At 39.9% G+C, this 18553-nt stretch overlaps 1 protein-coding gene and 1 long non-coding RNA gene across 2 annotated transcripts in view; both read left to right on the top strand.

The window, feature by feature from the left end:
- The window catches only part of VWA8 (von Willebrand factor A domain containing 8), a 174600-nt gene extending 163301 nt beyond the window's left edge, over nucleotides 1–11299 (top strand). Inside the window, exons 43-45 of the mRNA XM_027888842.1 lie at nucleotides 6220–6318; nucleotides 7516–7754; nucleotides 10106–11299. Coding sequence (XP_027744643.1) covers nucleotides 6220–6318; nucleotides 7516–7754; nucleotides 10106–10214 — 447 coding nt within the window. The 3' untranslated portion in view covers nucleotides 10215–11299. The remainder of the gene's footprint in view (nucleotides 1–6219; nucleotides 6319–7515; nucleotides 7755–10105) is intronic.
- A 1321-nt stretch (nucleotides 11300–12620) lies between these two features.
- Nucleotides 12621–18553, top strand: part of LOC114059895 — a 22930-nt gene continuing 16997 nt past the window's right edge. The window contains exon 1 of the long non-coding RNA XR_003571759.1: nucleotides 12621–15025. This is a non-coding gene — a long non-coding RNA (uncharacterized LOC114059895). The remainder of the gene's footprint in view (nucleotides 15026–18553) is intronic.

Raw genomic sequence — 18553 nt, forward strand, 5'->3', positions numbered from 1 at the left:
TAAGCCTACAGAACACAAGTAAATAGTAAGTTACTTACTTCAGGACATGCAAAAATGCTCTGCCATTCCATCTGCCCAGAGTGCACACAGCAGTACTTTATCATGGGAAAAGACCAAACTTCTTTGTTCTTATTTGTGTTCTCTTGCAATTATCTGAAAGCAAGAAAATAATTTCATGTACCGAAAAATACTAGTTCCAAATGTTATTTAATGGTAGCCTGCAAAGGAAATGTAAATAAATTTAATACCCTTTTTGTATAATTAAGCCTAAACAAGGTTAAGAACACATTTCTTTAGCCATACAGAAGACAGGAATGGCCAGTCTCAGTTCTGGACAGATTCAGTGTTTAAGGGAAGAACAGAAATGCCCAGTACCTTTACTGAAGAGCATCTCAAATATAAGAATTAAAATGCATCTAAAGAAAATGTAAAATCTCCCAAATAAAATTAATAGAAACCTAGTCCAGATCAATTCAACCAGGTCTGCTTCACACTGTTCCACCAACAGCATAATCCTTCAGGTTTCTACTCTTCCATGGAATATCATATACAAAATAAGGCCATATTTTTTACTTTTACTTTTCAGGGGAAAAGGCTATAAAAGGAGACAGGCATTGTTTTTAGGCTACTTTCCTAAGGAAACGAGGCACATGCTCCCATCCTCTCTGGCAGTGATGCTTTCTCACCCTTAAGCTTACTTAAACCGAGCGCATTGCATAATTACAAATAAATTGGAACTGTAGTTTTGTTCCCCGAGTCACTGCGTTCCTGCAAATGTAATGAAAATAGGCTAGGTAGAAAGTGATGCTCCATAATCCTCTTGGAAGAAAAGGCTGTAATTGTTTTAAAATATCACTGACTACATTCTGTAAAACTGGTGACAATCTGAAAGATGCTGCTAATTTTTCTCAGGACAAAGCTCAGGACAAAGGTTTGATATGTCTGCAAAAATAGCATACATTTCTCATATCTAAAAGAGGAACCGTTTGAAAAAGATAGAAGAACACACAACTGTGTAGTGTGCAATGAGAAATCTACAGTTTATCACTTTTTTCTTTCTTTCTTTCTCTTATCCTTTTCTTGACTGGTTTTATAAAAGTAGACTTTTTTGGCCTCCAAATATGCCTGTTGTTATCTATTTCTGTTGTAACTCCATCTGCAAGAGTCACAACAATATATGCTGCCCATTTGAGGAGTTTCTTGTACAATGTGTTGAACCAAAGGGATCATCAGGCTTGTTGAAAAAAGGGGTTTTACATAGAAAAGTTCCCTTCTGCTATCTAACTGCAGTGCAAATTTTGGAAAGCAATTCCTGGCTTTTGCTCAAGATCACTTTTCTGATGGTGCTTGGTTTAGTTCTCTCATAAATATGGTTTTGAATTAGTCAGATGGGCTTTTCCTTGGCTGTTTTATCCTACTAGCTGAACTTTCCCCATGAGTGGTACACTTTGCTATCATGGATGATGCTGATTATCTCATTGGTCTTAACAGCATGACTGAAGGTAGAAAATACTTTATCTCTGCCTTCTTATAGAAAAGAGCAGAGTATTGGGTATGTGACTGTACCAAGCAGGTAATGAAGTTATCTTTCATTAAAAGGGCAGACAAGTGCCAGCAGGTGTTTGTCAGATTTTTATGCTTGTGTGGGACATCCTCCCTCCTTCCATTTCCCATAAGTACAGGGAGTGAATCATTGCTTGTCAAGGCCCATTGCACAGTCGGGAAATCCATTTAAATTAACAGCCATGTTTCAAAGCCCTCCTCCAATGTCATCTCATCGTGCTTCCTCTGAAGTGCTTTATTAAAGAAAAGAGTGGGAGTGACTGAGATAATATAAGCCACATTGTCAGTCTAATCCTAATAATGGAGGTTAAGTATGTTCCTACACATGCCCCTTGGCCCCTTTAAATGTGTGGGTGCATCACTTATACATGTAGGTTATAATAAGCAAGCTATTTTGCAGGATTAAATTCCGTTCATCTTTGGAACATCTCATTTTAGGTGCCAACTGTTTGGAATTGTACATAAGGGTAGTTTGTTCTTTATTTTATCTGAGGTACATGTCTATCTCAAACTGCGTGGTTTTATATCACTCCTGATTACCATCATTTGCACACGTGATGGCAGATTGAGGAGGCATGCCCAGTGAATTATCCAACAGCAGTTTTATGAAGCCTTTAAAATATTGTGACTCAATAAATAGCATGTTATGTAACTAGTAGGAAAAGCCTGACTTTTTATTTATAACTATATTAAAGGGATATTGCAGATTTTATATACCTGTTTCAGCATTTCATGTTTGTAAAATCTGCTATGGAGGCAGCACTGCTAATTCAGGAAAAGAAGAAATGGTCCACATTCTTGGCAGAATAGTTTCTTTTAAATAATTAAAAAAAGGTTTGAAATAAATTCAGGGAAAAAAAAAGTTTAGTGTTGTCCAAAGAACAGATGAATTTATAAAGGTCTAGCCCTCCAGCAGAGTTCTGCCTAATTCACACTGCCTTTTACATTCAGCGCACATCTTCTTTCAGCTTTTTAAATGCCTTCAGAAATTAATCCTTTTGGCATGGCAGCTGCAGAAGACAAAGTCTTCCATTTTACCCATTTTAGGCAGCAGCAGCCATCAATTCAGTGCAAAATGTGACAGAGGAATAGAGCTTGTTTTAAGCTTTCCTTATGGAAAGAGACCAACAAAATGATGCTGTTTCAAGAGATGTATTTATGTGTTGTGTACTCACAGCTCTGAATAGAGCAGTTCTTGTCTCAGTGTACCTGAGGCCATTGGAAAACAAGCCGCTGTGTACCACAATAATATATTAATTCAATTAAGTCTTCACTATGGCAAACATGTATTTTGCTGCTGGATTTGTCCTGAGAGTCTTTGCTTGCAATCTATTTTGTAAAACAAAACAAAAGTCAGTTCCAAGAAAGCTCATATCACAGCTCTTCTCTCGCTAGTAACTCCATCCACATAAACTCTCCTAGGGAATTTATGAGAAAAAAAACATCAGATTGGATCCTGGCTTTTCAAAGGCCCTTCTTCTCTGCTCATCTTTAGCTACAGCAAAGGAAGTAAACTGGTTTTGACAAAGCCTTTATGTGCCTGCATGTGTTGGGACTCCTGGTTGGCCAGGGCTATGAAGCTGTCTGCACCTTTTCTTTACAAGGACTGCACCAAGATAATATGAAATCACTAAGGGTTCATTTGTTAGAACACGAATCAGGAGGTAATAATTTACTGCAAGAAAACCTGGGTGAGAGATTTAAATTCTTTGCCCTTTCAGAGTCAGTTTCTTCGTTCCAGTTTTACTGCTGTCCCAAACTCTGTATTCCTAAATTGTGACAGATTCCATACATTCCCCTGGACAAACATCTCCCTTCTGTCACTTCTAAAGCTTGACTGTGAGCCTACTCCCATCTCTCCCTCCCAGGGAGGGTCTCCCAGGCTGCACTCCTCTGTTGACTTAAGTCATCCAAGTCAGTGCAGCTCCATTCCCATCCTGTCCTTTGCTGTGGCACGTGCACTCACAGCCTCACAGTCGGGGGAGCTGAGCTGCCCCAAAACAATTTCACACTCATTAGGTTTTGGCTACTCCTGGTCCTTGACTTAACTTCCAGGGGGATCAGAGGACCATGAGGACCAGCACGTGAGGGTTGGTGACCACAGGCCTTCTCTTCCACAGCACGGCAGGATCTCGCTCTGTTTTTCAGTAAGCCCTGCTTGACCCAGAATGCAGCAGTCAGGATGAAGCAAACAGCCACTTCTTCTTCCCTGCTGCCTCACCAAACATTTTTAAATCACAACTAGCATAGTAAGCTGTCAGCAAACAAGGAAACTGATAACATCTGTTAAAGATAAGCGTAGTACTCAGGTGCACGCATGGGCACACACAAAGAATAATAAGCAGCTAGCTGAGAAGGGAGCAGACAGGACATGATGTTCCCAGGTGTTCCCTTGACGTGCCTGCAATAGTTTGCTCACATCATTTCAGCCTCGCCTTGCCTGTACCCAGGTTGTATGTTCCCACCTTGTGCAAGAATGTGGAGGGGGCCCAACTGTGGGGTCAACATCTAGTGTTTTATCTAGGAGCTGCAGTAGTTTGCCTTATACAGTCTGTCACATTCAGTTTAAGCTCAGGCTTCTTGAGATGAAAGGTTGGTCTGTTACTGGTATATGCCAAGAACCAAAACGATATTCCCAAATGGCAAAGTTTGACCTATTCCCATAAACTTAGTATGGCAGAGCTGATACCAGAACACTCAGTGTGAGACATCCAGGAAGCCAGGAAGGAGCTTTCTACAAAAGGCTTTAACCTTTTTTACACAAGAGAAGGACAGTATTTTTCTCTTCATAGTTAGGCTGTTGATTTAAAAGTGATGCCAAATACAGAACTGCTCAGCAAAGGGCGTGCAAGGTTTCATAATTAAGAGCCTACCCTGAAGATGTGTGGAAATTTCTGACATTGCATAAGAACCATGAGCTCTGTAGATCTTCTGCTCCATTAAACCTCTGCTTTATTTAGTTCCTCTGATTTGAATTATCTCTAGGTTTTAAAACAACACTCATGCACACACTCCTTGTGTATGATTCAGGATTTATTAAACGGGATTTACTCTTGTTTTAATTAGGAAGTATGCCAAATGTAACCTCAGGATTATTCTCAAAATCTGTATATTTTCATTTGCCATGTCTTTATATTCATCAGGAAAAAGAGAGTCTGAGGTATTACTGCTGATAAGAAGTAGATTTTGAAGAGAAAGCATGTGCCAGACTGGAGGCTTTTTATGAGGCTGACTGGTAAATTCTAGACATGGAAATAAAAAGGAGAACAGGGATGGAAAAAGCCAACAAAGCAGAAAGAAATGGAATTGTATGGTGACTAGATTATATAAAAATTTTCTAGAAGGAAGAAGTCTGGGTCATGTGAGGCTGTCATAAAATGATCTGACCTTGGGTGAAATAATCTATAGTATGTGGCATGTTTGCTGTTTCACAGAGGGAGTTGTCACCTTTAAAAGTGTTGTTCCAGCTGCTATAGCTTTCTTTCAATATATTTTAAGCGAACTGGTGATGTGGAAACAAAAAGAGCTTTGTCTATAAAGAATGCCATTTCTCCACTCTCTAAGACCTGACATACCAAATAAAGTGGCTTTCATTAGGGATGAAAACACAGAAAAACTTTGAGGAATAGACCTGCCTTTCACCAAATGATTATATGGGAATTAGGGATGGTGAACCCAGGAGGGATCTGTAACAGTACATGGAAAAAAGAAAACAGAAAAGCAAAATATTGCATAAGGGCTCCCTGTCAACTAAAGGCAGGTCTGTGCCAGCTAGTCAGGGGGAAATATAGGAATGTTCATCCTGAGGAATTGCCAGCTCAGGTCTCTCTGGGCTCAGGATCTGTACACTCTGCTCTATTGCTTGGTGCAGACAGCTCTTAAATCCATTTTTGTCCTGCTCATGAATTCTCCCTGGAGTGATTGCCACATCCACAACACAAGGGGCAGGTCAGGACATTGCCATAACTCAGCTTGTCTTGGTTTTCATTTAACAACAATGAAGCTCTCACATAAAACAGAGATGTTCCCAATATTGCATTATTTGTTCAACAAGATATTGGAACTATTACAGTTCTATATGTCATTTTTGGAGCATCTTTCGCAGGAGAATCATGTGCACACCATCTCTTTTGAAAACATACAGAGGCTCTTGGAATGCACTTCTCTACTTACTGTCAGCAATGGCTTTGATGTGTTATGCACAAAAATAAGAAGTGCTGATTTTCAAAAAAGGGCAGCTTGTAATACCTTTTTTTTTTTCAAAGAAGAATGAGGTCACCAAAAAGGTTCATCAAACATAGGAGCTACTGTCAAACAATGTGCTTCTTGTTTGTCAGACTCAAGAGGATGAAAATTGCTGCTTTAAAAAAATTCATGGACAATGGGAGAGGGCAAAGTCTTGATCTTACGCATCACTGCTCTGCAGTTGGTGGGATGGAAATAAGTAACTTTTCTTTAATTTCATTATTTAGCAATTCTTTCCCATGTTTTCATGTCAGTGAGAAATTAGTTCCCTTAAGCAGCTCATAAACAGAAGCAGGGAACAGTATATGGGTTTTCTTGTTGAAAGTAAATTGCCTTTGATCTGTCTTATATCATTGTGCCCCAAGGGCCATTTGTGACTAACAGATGACTGATGATGTTTCTTTCTTGTAGTACGATGTTGTTGGACATTCAGGAGATGGCTTCAACATCGCTTTGGTTGGGAGTGACAAAGTTCCCAAGAACAATAAGCAAAGATTAGAGATTCTTAAGGTAAATTCTACTGATAAGTGATATTGGATAATTAAGGAGTTAATAATTAAGTGACTGCAAAGATAAAATTGTGGGTGGGTCACAGAATGCAAAACATGAGGAGAGAAAATAAAAGAAAGACAAGAAAGCAAAATCTGTATATTTGCATAAAATTGAAACAGGACCTTTCAGAGACATGGCAGAGAACAAATTGTGCCAAAATAGTAGAAGCCTGGTAAACCTTTTTCTGGACTGCTATAGTCATAAATGTGTCATTTTGACTATCTGTCAAAGGAGAGGGGAAGTTCCAAGCATTATATAGTGATATACATAGCTCTGCCTAAACATGTGGTGATATTATTAGTGGGTAAGTGACTAATTTGAACTATAGAGAGGTCCCAGGTCAACAGTTTAGCCTGGCACCTTCAAGAAGTTATGTATCAGAGTAGCAGTGGAAAAATGTGTCAGTGCTAGATTGAAAATGTGTTAAATCACAGTTGCAAAGTGAGTGTAGTCACCACACTTTTCCTGTACTAGGATGAAGAAAAATTGGGTTTATTATAGTATAGTATATATATGGCAGCTTGATAGGTTAGAACTGTGTATTTGAGTTTCCTTCAAAAATTATTTTTGAAAGACTGGGAACTACTTCAGTAAAAGGACTGAATTTAGTAATGTCTAATATTCCTTCTGCATAGGAAAGAGCTTCATCAATGGAAACAGTGTATTTATTTAGTTAGAGCTCAAACAAAGTGTTTCATAACTTTTAAATCTGACTACCACTGTTATAAGTCAGATATTTTATAATAACTGTGACATTACTAGGATTTGGAAGTCTAGTGCACATTATGAACAGGCAGGAGCTGATCACGGTATTAGGAAACTAAGCCCTGATTTCTTCCTTAAATATATAGGAATGTAGCTACCCAAACTGCAGCTGATTGAAGTATTTTACCTTCCCTAAGGCCTAGTCTAATTAGGTCCCTCTGTGGGTTTTGATTGTTTGACCCACTATGTTTTTAGGAAGCGCTGCCTGTCTTATGATATATTATATACAAAAAACTGCATCTTCTGTTGTACCTGGAGCACTGTCCGCATTTCTGATGCATCCCCTCATACAGCAGAACTGAATATTTACTCCCTCCTGTGCTAGCTGAAATGAATGTTTATTCCTAAAGTCGTCTTACGTATTTCCATGTGGTTATGCTGTGCACACAGACTATGCATGCCCATGCCCAGTTCTGCATGAGTGGAGACCACACCTTGGAAGGGACAGAGCATGCCATTCGGGAAATTGCCAAGGAAGAGGCTGATGAGTATTTCGTTATCGTCTTAAGCGATGCAAATCTTGAACGATATGGTATTCAGCCTTCAAGGTTTGCCCAGGTCTTGACCACCAATACTCAAGTCAATGCTTTTGCCATATTTATAGGATCTTTAGGAGACCAGGCAGACAGGTGAGTACATTTGTTTTATGCCTAGTACCATTTGCTTTCAAATGTCATAAATATAAACTATGCTTGTATTGCAGTGAAGTTTGGCATAGTTGGCCCTGCTGCTGTTGTGCACTAAGGTTTTGAGCGCGGTATCATAAAATCATAGAATGGTTTGGGTTGGAAGAGACCTTTAAATATCATCTGTTCCAATCCTCCTGCCATGAACAGGTATGTCTTCCACTAGATCACATTGCTCAAAGCCCCATCCAACTTAACTTTGAACACTAGCAGAGACAGGGCATCCATAGCTTCTCGGGGTAATGATGCACTGTGCCAGTGCATCAACACCCTCATTATAAAAATCTCTTCCATATCTTCAATCTAAATCTACCATCTTCCAGTTTAAAACTGCTAAACCTTATCCTATCATTACAGGTCCCTCTGTGAAAAGGGGTCTGTACTGGTGAAAAGTCTCACTCTGTCCTTGTATTTATTGAAAGGCCTCAGTAAGGTCTTCCTGGACTTTTTTCTTTTCCAGGCTGAACAGCCCCAATTCTCTCAACCTGTCTTCCACCCCTCTGTCCATTTTTGTGGTCCTCCTCTGGACCCTCTCCAACAGGTCCCTATCTTTCCTGTCCTGAGGACCCCAGAGCTGTGCACAGCACTCCAGGTGGGGTCTCACAAGAGTGGAGTAAGGGGCAGAATCACCTCCCTTGACCAGCTGGTCACGCTTCTTTTGATGGTAGAAATCCAGGTTATAATTGGCTTTCTGGGCTGCAAGGACACATTGCCAGGTCATGTCCAAGTTTTCATCCTTTTTTTTGATTATTATTATTAATCTACTAGTGAGAAGCTCTAGCTTCTGACTTGTGTCAGGAAGGAGACTGGCTTGTGAGTCCCACAGACATCCCTTGTGGCCAGCTCGTTGAGGGCATTCTGTGCATCCGAAGGGGGCAGCTGAAGCCATCCTCCCAGTGGAGGATGTGCACTATCCCCTTATGTAATATCAGTATGTAATCATAACAGAGATAGGATGCCTTTGTCATTGCCCAGTGTGTGGTTCCAATACATGTAGGCCTAAGAAAAGAGAATAAAACAAAAGAAGCTGGAGTTTAATAGTCTGGGTTTAGTTCTACTACATAATTTCACTTTCAGTTGCTTGGGCACAAGGGAGAAAAAGGAAATGATATCCCAAGTGTCCTTCCAGGTTCAACATCCACTGAGGACAAGTACATGCAGCAAAAATCCAGTATAGCCACATATATCAACACTGTTTTTTCTGCTTCTTCTTGAGTCTTCAACCAGAGCAGAATGAGAGAAATCCCAAAAGGAATTGGCCCTCAGTACATAATTTTAATCAGTAAAGGGTTGAAAGATACAGCTGCACAGCCATCATTGTGGCTGCATGTCTGTACATCAGAGTTGTGTTGTGTATCAAAAGATAATCCATTTTGAAAGATGATAATTACAGAAAGTCCTTTTACTTTTGCTAGGAATTGGGAAAAAAAAAGGCATTGACTATATCTTGCTGTGTAAGAGCTTTATAATAGCCTAGTTCACTGGGTATGCAAAGTGCACACAATGCTGTCACAGAAATGCATTTCTATGTACGTGGAAACCCAGAATTACACAAAGCCTTCCTGTAACTGCTGTGGGGGAAGGAGAAGGGAATTCTCTGTTACTGCTTTTTTAACAACTAATTTTAAAAGTGAGACTTTGCTTACCATTGGAGGGATGATGTGGAGTATAAATTCCTTTAAAAAGCAGTGAAAAATAAATCCCAAACTTGCGAACCGTATGTGAGGGAGATGGAGTTTGTAACATGTGTCCAGTTTAACTTTTTTAAGGGAGGTTAAGCTGGGAATAAAAACGTGTTTGATTAATATTGGGAGAAAAATACATTTCCATCTAATCTGCTGCAACCTCAGAGAAGAAATATAAAGAGCACATTTAGAATCACTGGAGCTGTTGAACTGAAAGAGCTGAGGGTTCATGGTAGTCGATTTAGAGTGTCTTCATTTCCAATGTAAATCTCTAGCTGCCATCAGCAAGCCAGTTTGGTGACACCTCATGGGGTCACTGATACCTTAATCAAAATGGAGTTCTGTCACGTCAGAAAGAGGATCTGGATAGAAATCTCTGGAAACATTCTTGTTTGTCTTGCTGAAAGGATCTCTGTGCCCTAGCTGCTCTTAGCATTTCCTCCCACTGCTGCTTTCCCAAACTTTTAATTGCATGGTGACAGCAATGTGAATGGCATGAATTGGGAAGGTATTCAAAGGGGAAACATCCGTTCTTAAGGAACCCTGGCTTGTGGTAGGAAAGATAATTTGAGATGGTAATTGTGTCTTGTCTCTCATTCTGCTCCTTAGGCTGCAGAGGATGCTACCAGCAGGTCGGTCTTTTATTGCCATGGATACCAAAGAGATCCCCCAGATTTTGCAGCAGATCTTCACATCTACCATGTTGTCAAGTGCCTAAGCATCACTGATGTCGCGGTGTATGAATTTAAAGAAGAAACCCACTCCTGCTGCAGATATAAACCCTAAAGCTGAGGATAAACACATTTATTAATAAAATACGTACTGTTCTCTGATCAGCAAAGCAACCCAAATCTACACGACAGCCAGGCTGTAAATTTGCACCCAAAATCTCTCAACCGACTTAGCACATTCAAAGAAATGCAGCGGGGCAGAGGATGGCAACAGAACAAATGTTTTTCCGGAGGGGCAAACAAATAAAGGACAGTTTGTGATCATTCCTTCGCTGCTGTGTTGCCAGCACTACAGTATCATCTCACCCTATCTTATTGAATACGGTTCACTGGGATTTGGTAATATTATGCAAGGCAGAGCCAGGCAATCTGTTCCAGTGTTTTGCGCGCATATGTTTGAATGATCTCTGATTTAAACAGGACTGCTCTCATCAGGCAGGAAACCCTTCCTTCCTCTGCTGTTGCTTTCTTGTCTTGAGAAGCATCGAGGCTTCACCCCGATACTAAGAACAATGGAGCAGTTTGGAAACAATGACCGTCACATGTAAACATTCATTATCTGATCAGGCAGAGTTGTCAGATCTAGAGAAAGTGGCTGTTAAGAAGGAAAACAAAATAAAAAGAGATTCGTTCAGTTCTGCCTGTGAAAGGTAAGGGGAAAGGGTCTTAAGAACACAATAACCAGTATTTCCAAGGAGAGGGACTATTGTAGTGGCTCCTTTGCATGGCTGGTTATGCTGTCCCACTGCACTGTTGTACAGAATCCCTGGGATGGCCTCAGCACATGAGGGTGACTTTTATGTATGGAGACAAAAAAGTTAGTAATGCTTTTCTAAAAGCTCAGTCATGGTCTGTTTTTCTTGGGTCTTTTGAAAATGAAACTGGAAGAGAGATTTAGGCATGAGAAAATAAGTTATTTTATTATAAAAGAAGAGGAAAATATCTATTTTAGCAAGATATCTGTCTATGTTAGAGTATATTTAATATCCAAGTTAGTTATAACAACTTACTTTGTAACTTGGTCAGTTGGTGTTTGATCTGTCCCATGAGATGGTAATTGCTCTTTATCTACTAGAGAAGAGATATTTTGTAGTTCTTTGAGAACAGTGGAATACTTGATGAATTGAATGTATGATTTAATTAAGCTGGGGTGGGGGATGTGCATTGTTACTGATACTTTACTGATATTAATTTGAAGGTAGCTGAGTAAGAGAAAATTCAGGAACAGTACTTTTCAAAATCTGAAGGAGGAATTGCAATTCTTCTAATATTTTTGTTAATCCTGCAGTTGCTCAAACTGCACCATGAGCAGTATGTTTGGAGGGGAGGAGGCAAATAAATTTGATCTTGTTTAATACAACCATTGGTGTTTTAAAGGGTCCATCAGTCCTGCAGCAAAAATCTTTATCAGAACATAAAAAATGTTTTTAGGATGTGTTTCAAAGTCTGCTCAGCTTTCAAACTCTTTATGACGAGAGGATGGAAGACATTTTTCAAAGGCTTGTTAGTATTGTTATGATAGAGGCTGAAGATGCAATTCCTGTTTGGAGAGAAGGGAATTGGGAGGAGAAGGTTGAGAAGGTTATCCCTGTTTGGGACAAATGCATGTATACACACATACACATAGATGCTACTACTAAGGGGAAGTGCACTTCAAAATAAAAATTCCTTGGTCCTGTAAACTTATGCTGAGGTACTACATGCAATAAAGAATTGGCATATTAATAAGACTGTTAGTAAATGTGTTTTTACTTGGAAATTCCTTCAGCACTTCTACTTTTATTGCCAGTAGTCCCGAAAAAAAGAAGAATTTTATTACAGTTAATTAGGAAGCTCACTATATGCTTTCTCGATGACTTGAGCAGATAAACTTTCTTACCTCAGATTTACTTACAGTTTAATACTGTTATCTTTATAATTATAAAATTAGTGTTATTTAAGGGAAACTCTACAGTAAGTCAAATTTTGAACCTTTTGTTTGATTATCCCTATAAATTATATCTCATGTCATGCTATTTAAAATTACCCTTCTGCAGTGTTTGGTTTTATTCTTTGTTTCAGAATATGTCTGTTGTCTTTCAGTTCATGTTTCATGGGCCCATAGAATACGGCCACATCCAGGGCCAGGCCTGGCTGTGAGGGTGGGTGGAAGAGGGAGGAAACAGTTCTAAACCTGCCCTCTTTTAGTTGACAGCCATTCCCCCTTGTCCTTTCACTACATGCCCTTGTCAAAAGTCCCTCTCCAGCTCTCTTGTAAGCCAGCCTCCTTTAGGTACTGGAAGGCTGCTGTAATATCTGCCCAGAGCCTTCTCCAGGCTAAACAACCCCAGCTCTCTCAACCTGTCTTTCCAGGAGAGGTGCTCCAGCCATCTGAGTATCTTTGTGTCCCTCTTCTGGACTTACTCCCATGGGTCCATGTTCTTACCATGCTGGGTCCCCAGAGCTGGATGCAGTACTGCAGGTGGGATATGATGAGAGTGGAGTAGAGGGGAAGTGTTATTGGTAGATTATGAGAGAAAGAGAGAAAGAAACGAGTGAACCCTTTATTAAATTTTCAGTTCAGAAGGAAAGGTTTTGGGATTTGCCTTTAATAACACTTCATTGCATAGCATATTTGACCTGACAATGTCTCTCTAAATTGTAAAAATTCAGGGCAAAATTTTCCCCCGGCCATGCATCTCTCACCTACTTTAATGCCCATTGCAACCCTAGGGAAATCAAAGCAGCAGCTGTGCTTTTTCCTGTCTCACAAGGACTTGCAGTGTTATTTCCATGCTCAGAAATTCAACAAACATTCTTCTTTTACACCCCTGGGATTTGCAGATCTTCCTAATACGCATTTATTTTTAATTAATGAAATGCTTAAGAGTATCATGGCTTCGTCTTGCTAACAGCAGCACCAGTGACTGCTCTCATAGCACCGTGTGTCACTCATTCCCTCTGAAACTGTCACTCACCCCCTCTGAAAGTGTGTTAAGGTATTTTTCATCCCCTCCCACAGTTTATTAAGGCACTTCTGCACTCATCACTTTTTATGGAAAGGCACTGTTTTGGTGAATGAATAGAGCTGCTGGTTGGAGCAGGTCCTGACCTATTGCTAATGCTTTAATAGCATTAACCACATCAGCAGTAGTGATTTTAATTACCTCTTATAATGCAGATTTTGGTCTAGTTCTATTTCTATACGTAATGTGTTCATACCCACTAGCCAGTTAGCAACAGTACACAGTCATCTGGGATTTTTTATTTATCTGAGGTGCAAAATACCAAAAAAAAATAAAAAAAAAGCCACCAGAAAAAGCAGAAAGCCCAAGCAGATGTGATTTAAGTCAGAGCAAAGCATGCTCCACAATTACAGACGTAAACAGCTTCTGGCGACTGTGTAAAAGCAATAGGTTTTATCTTGCACATGAAGACTGAGGAGAGTTAGGAGGGATGCCTAATCTTTGACTCCAGCAGTCTATTTCTTTTTTTCACTTCTTACCTTTACATTAGGTGCTAAGCATGATTGTGAAAGACATGCTAGAGCTTATCCATTAGCCTGATAAAATTAAGACTAACCCCAATGGCTGATCGAGTATACTGATGTAATACTTGAGTAAACACGCATACGGCAGAAGATACAGGTACTGTATTATATGTGCAAAATCAAACCAAAAAAAGGACCCTGATACCTTGTTCAGAGTATGGGTAAGAGATGCAAGGGTACCAGAAGTTTTCTTATCTATGCAGTTAAAATATATTTTAAAAATTATTACAAAACAAGTATTAAAATTATTTTTACAATTAAAAACCCAAGCTATTGTGCTGTGTTGCCTATTGCACATTATTGTGTTTATTAATAGCACTCCTGTAAAAGTGAGAATGTATAAGATATGTATTGAAAAATAAAATCTAAGTCTGAACCATGTATCAAATTCAGAAAGCCGCTTTGAAAATATAATCATTGTGCACAACCTCTAAATTTGAAAAGGTTCAGGGTTTAGTTAGTGCTTTAAGTACTACTGTTTTAGTGATAATAAGTAAAGCTCTTCAGTCTGTGTGTTGTAAAAGTAATGGAAGTTGTACAGTTAATAATTAATAATTCAGTAAATAACTTCATAATTCTGCTTCTGTGGCAAACATGTCTGTTTTGACCCTACCTTTAAAAAAATACAAAAGAAACCCAAACCAACTTGTATTTCACCATTTACTGTCCTTTCTACCAGCATGTGGGAGAGAGAGCAAACACACTCTCCTGTCCTGACTAGCAGCCTTTTAGAAAAGGAAGGTCAGTGTTTCTCCCCCTCAGCCCCTCTGTGTGCTGTGTAGTAGCTGCACTCAACACATGGAAACATCTTACACATAGTTCATTCTGTTAGAAGGCATTTTATCCAATATAACAGGTATCCAACTGTACCCCAACATCATATGAGGTAAGTTAGAGTCTTAGACTGGTGCTCTGGGTGTTCTAGTTATTGAGTGATACATATCGATGCCTAAAGCAATTAAGCATTTTGAAATAGTGCAGTGAAGTCAAGACTCTCCCGTGTCAGTTGAATTAAAATGCCTCCCACACCCTATGGCACTGTGCTATTAGGGATAGTTTTTCCAAGATAATTCATGGTGTATGACCATGTTTGATGTGACCATGCTCTGCTCAAAATGCAGGTGATCTCTCACTCGAGAATGTGTGATTGTTTACGACAATTTATAGCAAACAAATTCTCCTAGAAAAGAATAACGCTTGCAAGGCAAACCATTCAGCTGAAGGATTTCATCATCTAGGAGGCAGGTTTTATACCATCAAAATAAACAGGTTTAAGCATTTTATTCAGTAACGATGCTGTTAACATTGTCACAATCTCAATAAAAAAGTACTTCTGAGTTGGCAATTTTTTAAGTCAACTATGTTTTCTGCAAAATAAGCACATATGGGAAGATTGCAGAAGAGATTCAACATTCTTCAGGATGAAGGTGATGATAGGGTTTTTTCAAATATGAGGGCAGACTTATAAAATTAGAATAACTTTATTTTCATGACCATCTGTTCTCCAACTTTTGACAGGATAAATAAGCATATGCAGATCTACTTTAAAAAACCAAACAGATACTCTTAACATTACTCACAACATCCTTAGTCTGAACATCTGGCATGATTGCATGCAGAAAAATTCTGTGTCCTCCATGCTACATGGGTAGTTTGATCCTAGTCAAGAAAAAAACTCATTGCAGTAAGTAGTTGGAAATGTAAAAAAAAAAAAAAAAAAAAAAAACACTCAGATTTTGACCCCGAATTTCCAAGACATCACACATAGTTTTGCTTTGGACAGGCTGAGCTGTGCAAATCCAGGTAGTGTGGAAACTAGACCCAGACCCTGGTTCCCTGAGGCTGTGGATCCCTACCAGCTGGGTGTAATCTGGCACCAGATTTCCCCCAGTTCCAAAACAAACATAAAGGAAGAGAGCAGGAAGGGGGAAAAAAGGACAAATTAATTATTTTCAACCTGTTCAGCTTCTTGAACTGACTTGTCTTGAGTGCCAGTGCAGGCGTGATCAGGATAGAGGTGAAAAATTAAGACAACGGAGCCTATCTGGAAAGATCTACCAGGCACAGCCACAGCAGTAAAATTACTCACATTAAAAAGTCCAAAGCCAGGAGAGGGTCATCAGAGGAGGCACAGTCAGCTCACAGGGCATGAGTGAGATGCTGCCATGTCGTGGCCAAGACCTGCTGTGGGGATCATGCAACACAGACCCAACCTCACTCAGGTTGGGTAGGCTCAGAGACAGATCTCAGCCTCCACAGCCAGCACCACATCAGAGCCATTATGGCTGAGCCACTGACTTCAGCTCTTCAGCTCTTGTGCTCAAGGCTCCTCATCAGCAACAGGCATAAAATAAACTTCCCTACCCCAGGCATGTGCTCAGAATGAGTTGAGGCCTGTTAACATCAGCCAACAGTGGCATGGGGACTAGAACAAAACATCTGTGTTCCCTGAACACATATTTCATGAGCTTTTTTTCTTTTTAAATATGTACAAGTTCCTTCTAGCACAAGCCAAAGTTTAAAAGTCCCTGGAACCTCTTACTGAGGATGGAAATATTCACTGGCCACCTATAAAGTAAACGCATATAACAAATATGAAGGGAAAAAAGTTCTTTTTATACCAGGAGTTGATACAAACCCCATTCTTAGGAACAGCCTTTTCAGTTCAAATCATTAAATGAATCTTTTATATGAACTTCTCAGAGTAAGATGGCAATACTACATTCAGATGATGGTATGGAGAAAGTCCACAAATAACATTACAGGGTTAGGAAAACATGTTATACTGAAGAGCGATACGAGGAATGGTGTCCCACATATTTTTGCTGTTGCCATGACTAAATCATGCTCAGTGCCATCTGTACCAACATCTGCATTTCAGCTTGAATGCGTTTGACATCTGTAAGGTCACCTATTACAGTTTCCGAATTGACAATTATAAATAAGTTTGGGGTTTTAAAAGAAATGCATTGGATTAGGGACAGGGCTGCTTCCCTGTCATAATATACAGAAGCAGAGAACACACCTCCCTGTTACAATAGCTCTGCATATGCTGTCCCCTTCCCCTGTGCTGTCCCCTTCCCCTACCACCACCATATTTGGTGGTAGCAAAGGAGCAGCCTTAGAATTGCCTCCTCACCTCCTCCTACTTGAGCAGTACAGGGAGGGGTAGTGGAGGGGCAGATTTTGCAGGCACAAAGACATCTAGGCATTGTTGCTGGCCTTTGCAGCACATTGTCCTTCATCCGAACGAGTGACATCCCCTAGCTGCCCCTCTCCTTCCCCCCCTGCTGGGGGTTTCATCTGTCCAAGACTCTGACAACCTAATTTGCTGCTTCTGGCTCATGGGAAAGCCCCAAGTTGTCTGTAATGAAAAGTCTGCAAGTGCTGCACTGAGCGGCAGAAAGTGTGGCTGAACTGTGGTGCACCAAAATGACCGTATATTTTTTGATCAGAATTATCTGAACCTGCCCTGCAGGTCCCCCCTACTCCCTGCTGTCCCCACCCCTTGGTGTTCTTCACCATATGGAAGGTGAAAAGGAAACACTGAAACTCTGTGTCTTTCTTCAGTAGTCATACAACTAGACCAAAATGTGCAAAATCAGAATAGAGATACAGCTGCCATAGCCCTCCTCACTCCCTCAATTTTCTGACGTGATCCACTTTCAACATGGCATGGTTCCCAGAGAGCAAATCAGAGGCAAGAGGAAAAGGGAGACCTTACATTCATCAATATATTTGCTATTAAGAACTTGGCTTAAGGACCATATTTATGTTTAAGCACAGAATTTGTGGTACAAGGGCTGAGCATGCAGGCAGGACAGGTTGGAAACAGAAGCTCTTAAAATACACACAGCACAAACCCCACACCACAACCCTAAGAGCCAAGCCCTGAACAACAGCAGCATGCATACCCAAACATGGGCCAGTGTTAGTGCTGCTTGTGCATCAGATGCAGAGAAGTATGAATTCCTTTATTAAGGTTTTAAGCATGTGGTATTATAACTCTGAAGTCATTCATAAGTTTATAATGCAATGAAAACATAAAGCATCCTTTCTCTGCTTTTTTATTCATCAACTGTAAGGTTTTATCCACATTCATATGAGTAGATTAATCACTCAATTAGAGAATAGCTAGACAGTGCCAGAGGCCAAAATATCATTCAAAACTAGTATCTTATGGTGTTAATCCAATACTTGGAATCACAAAATAAGCAAAACATTTCCATAAATGCATCTCAGTGATTTATAAAGCAGTTGAAAGATTCTGGTGCTTGGTCAAAAGCAGCTCAAAAGCCTATTAGCCTTTTTTTTTTTTTTTTAATCATCCTGTCTCTTTAGTGCACCATCTAAGGTGGCTCAGGAATGAGAGGCAGATGGACAGTTACTTAACACAAGTTAAATCTCAGTCATCAGCACGTGCAAGTCCCCTACATGAGACCCTCTATTCCTTTCTCAGGGCCATCCAGATGGTTGTGCTAAAAGATTTTGCAGGCAATTTGCTAAGGCAAGCCAGTATAATGTACACTGAGCGCCTGCAGCAAGTTGTTACGTTAAACACCTAAGCATGACCCTTGTAATGAATCATCACGTGAGCCTTTTGAGGTGTTATTTGCATCCTCCACACAGCACACCTGCGATAAAATCCATTACACAAATTGTAGCCAGTGTGTGGTTTTTAAAAGTTTCCTACTTCTCAAGCACTGGTGTGCACCCTCATTACTGTGCCTCAGTAACGTCATTTGCAGGGTTAAAAAAAAAAAAAAAAAAAAAAAAAAAAAAAAAAAAAAAAAAAAA

Source organism: Empidonax traillii, unplaced genomic scaffold (assembly GCF_003031625.1).
Source record: "Empidonax traillii isolate 1590-97213 ecotype Southwest subspecies unplaced genomic scaffold, ASM303162v1 scaffold247:size2371522, whole genome shotgun sequence".
Lineage (NCBI taxonomy): Eukaryota > Metazoa > Chordata > Aves > Passeriformes > Tyrannidae > Empidonax > Empidonax traillii.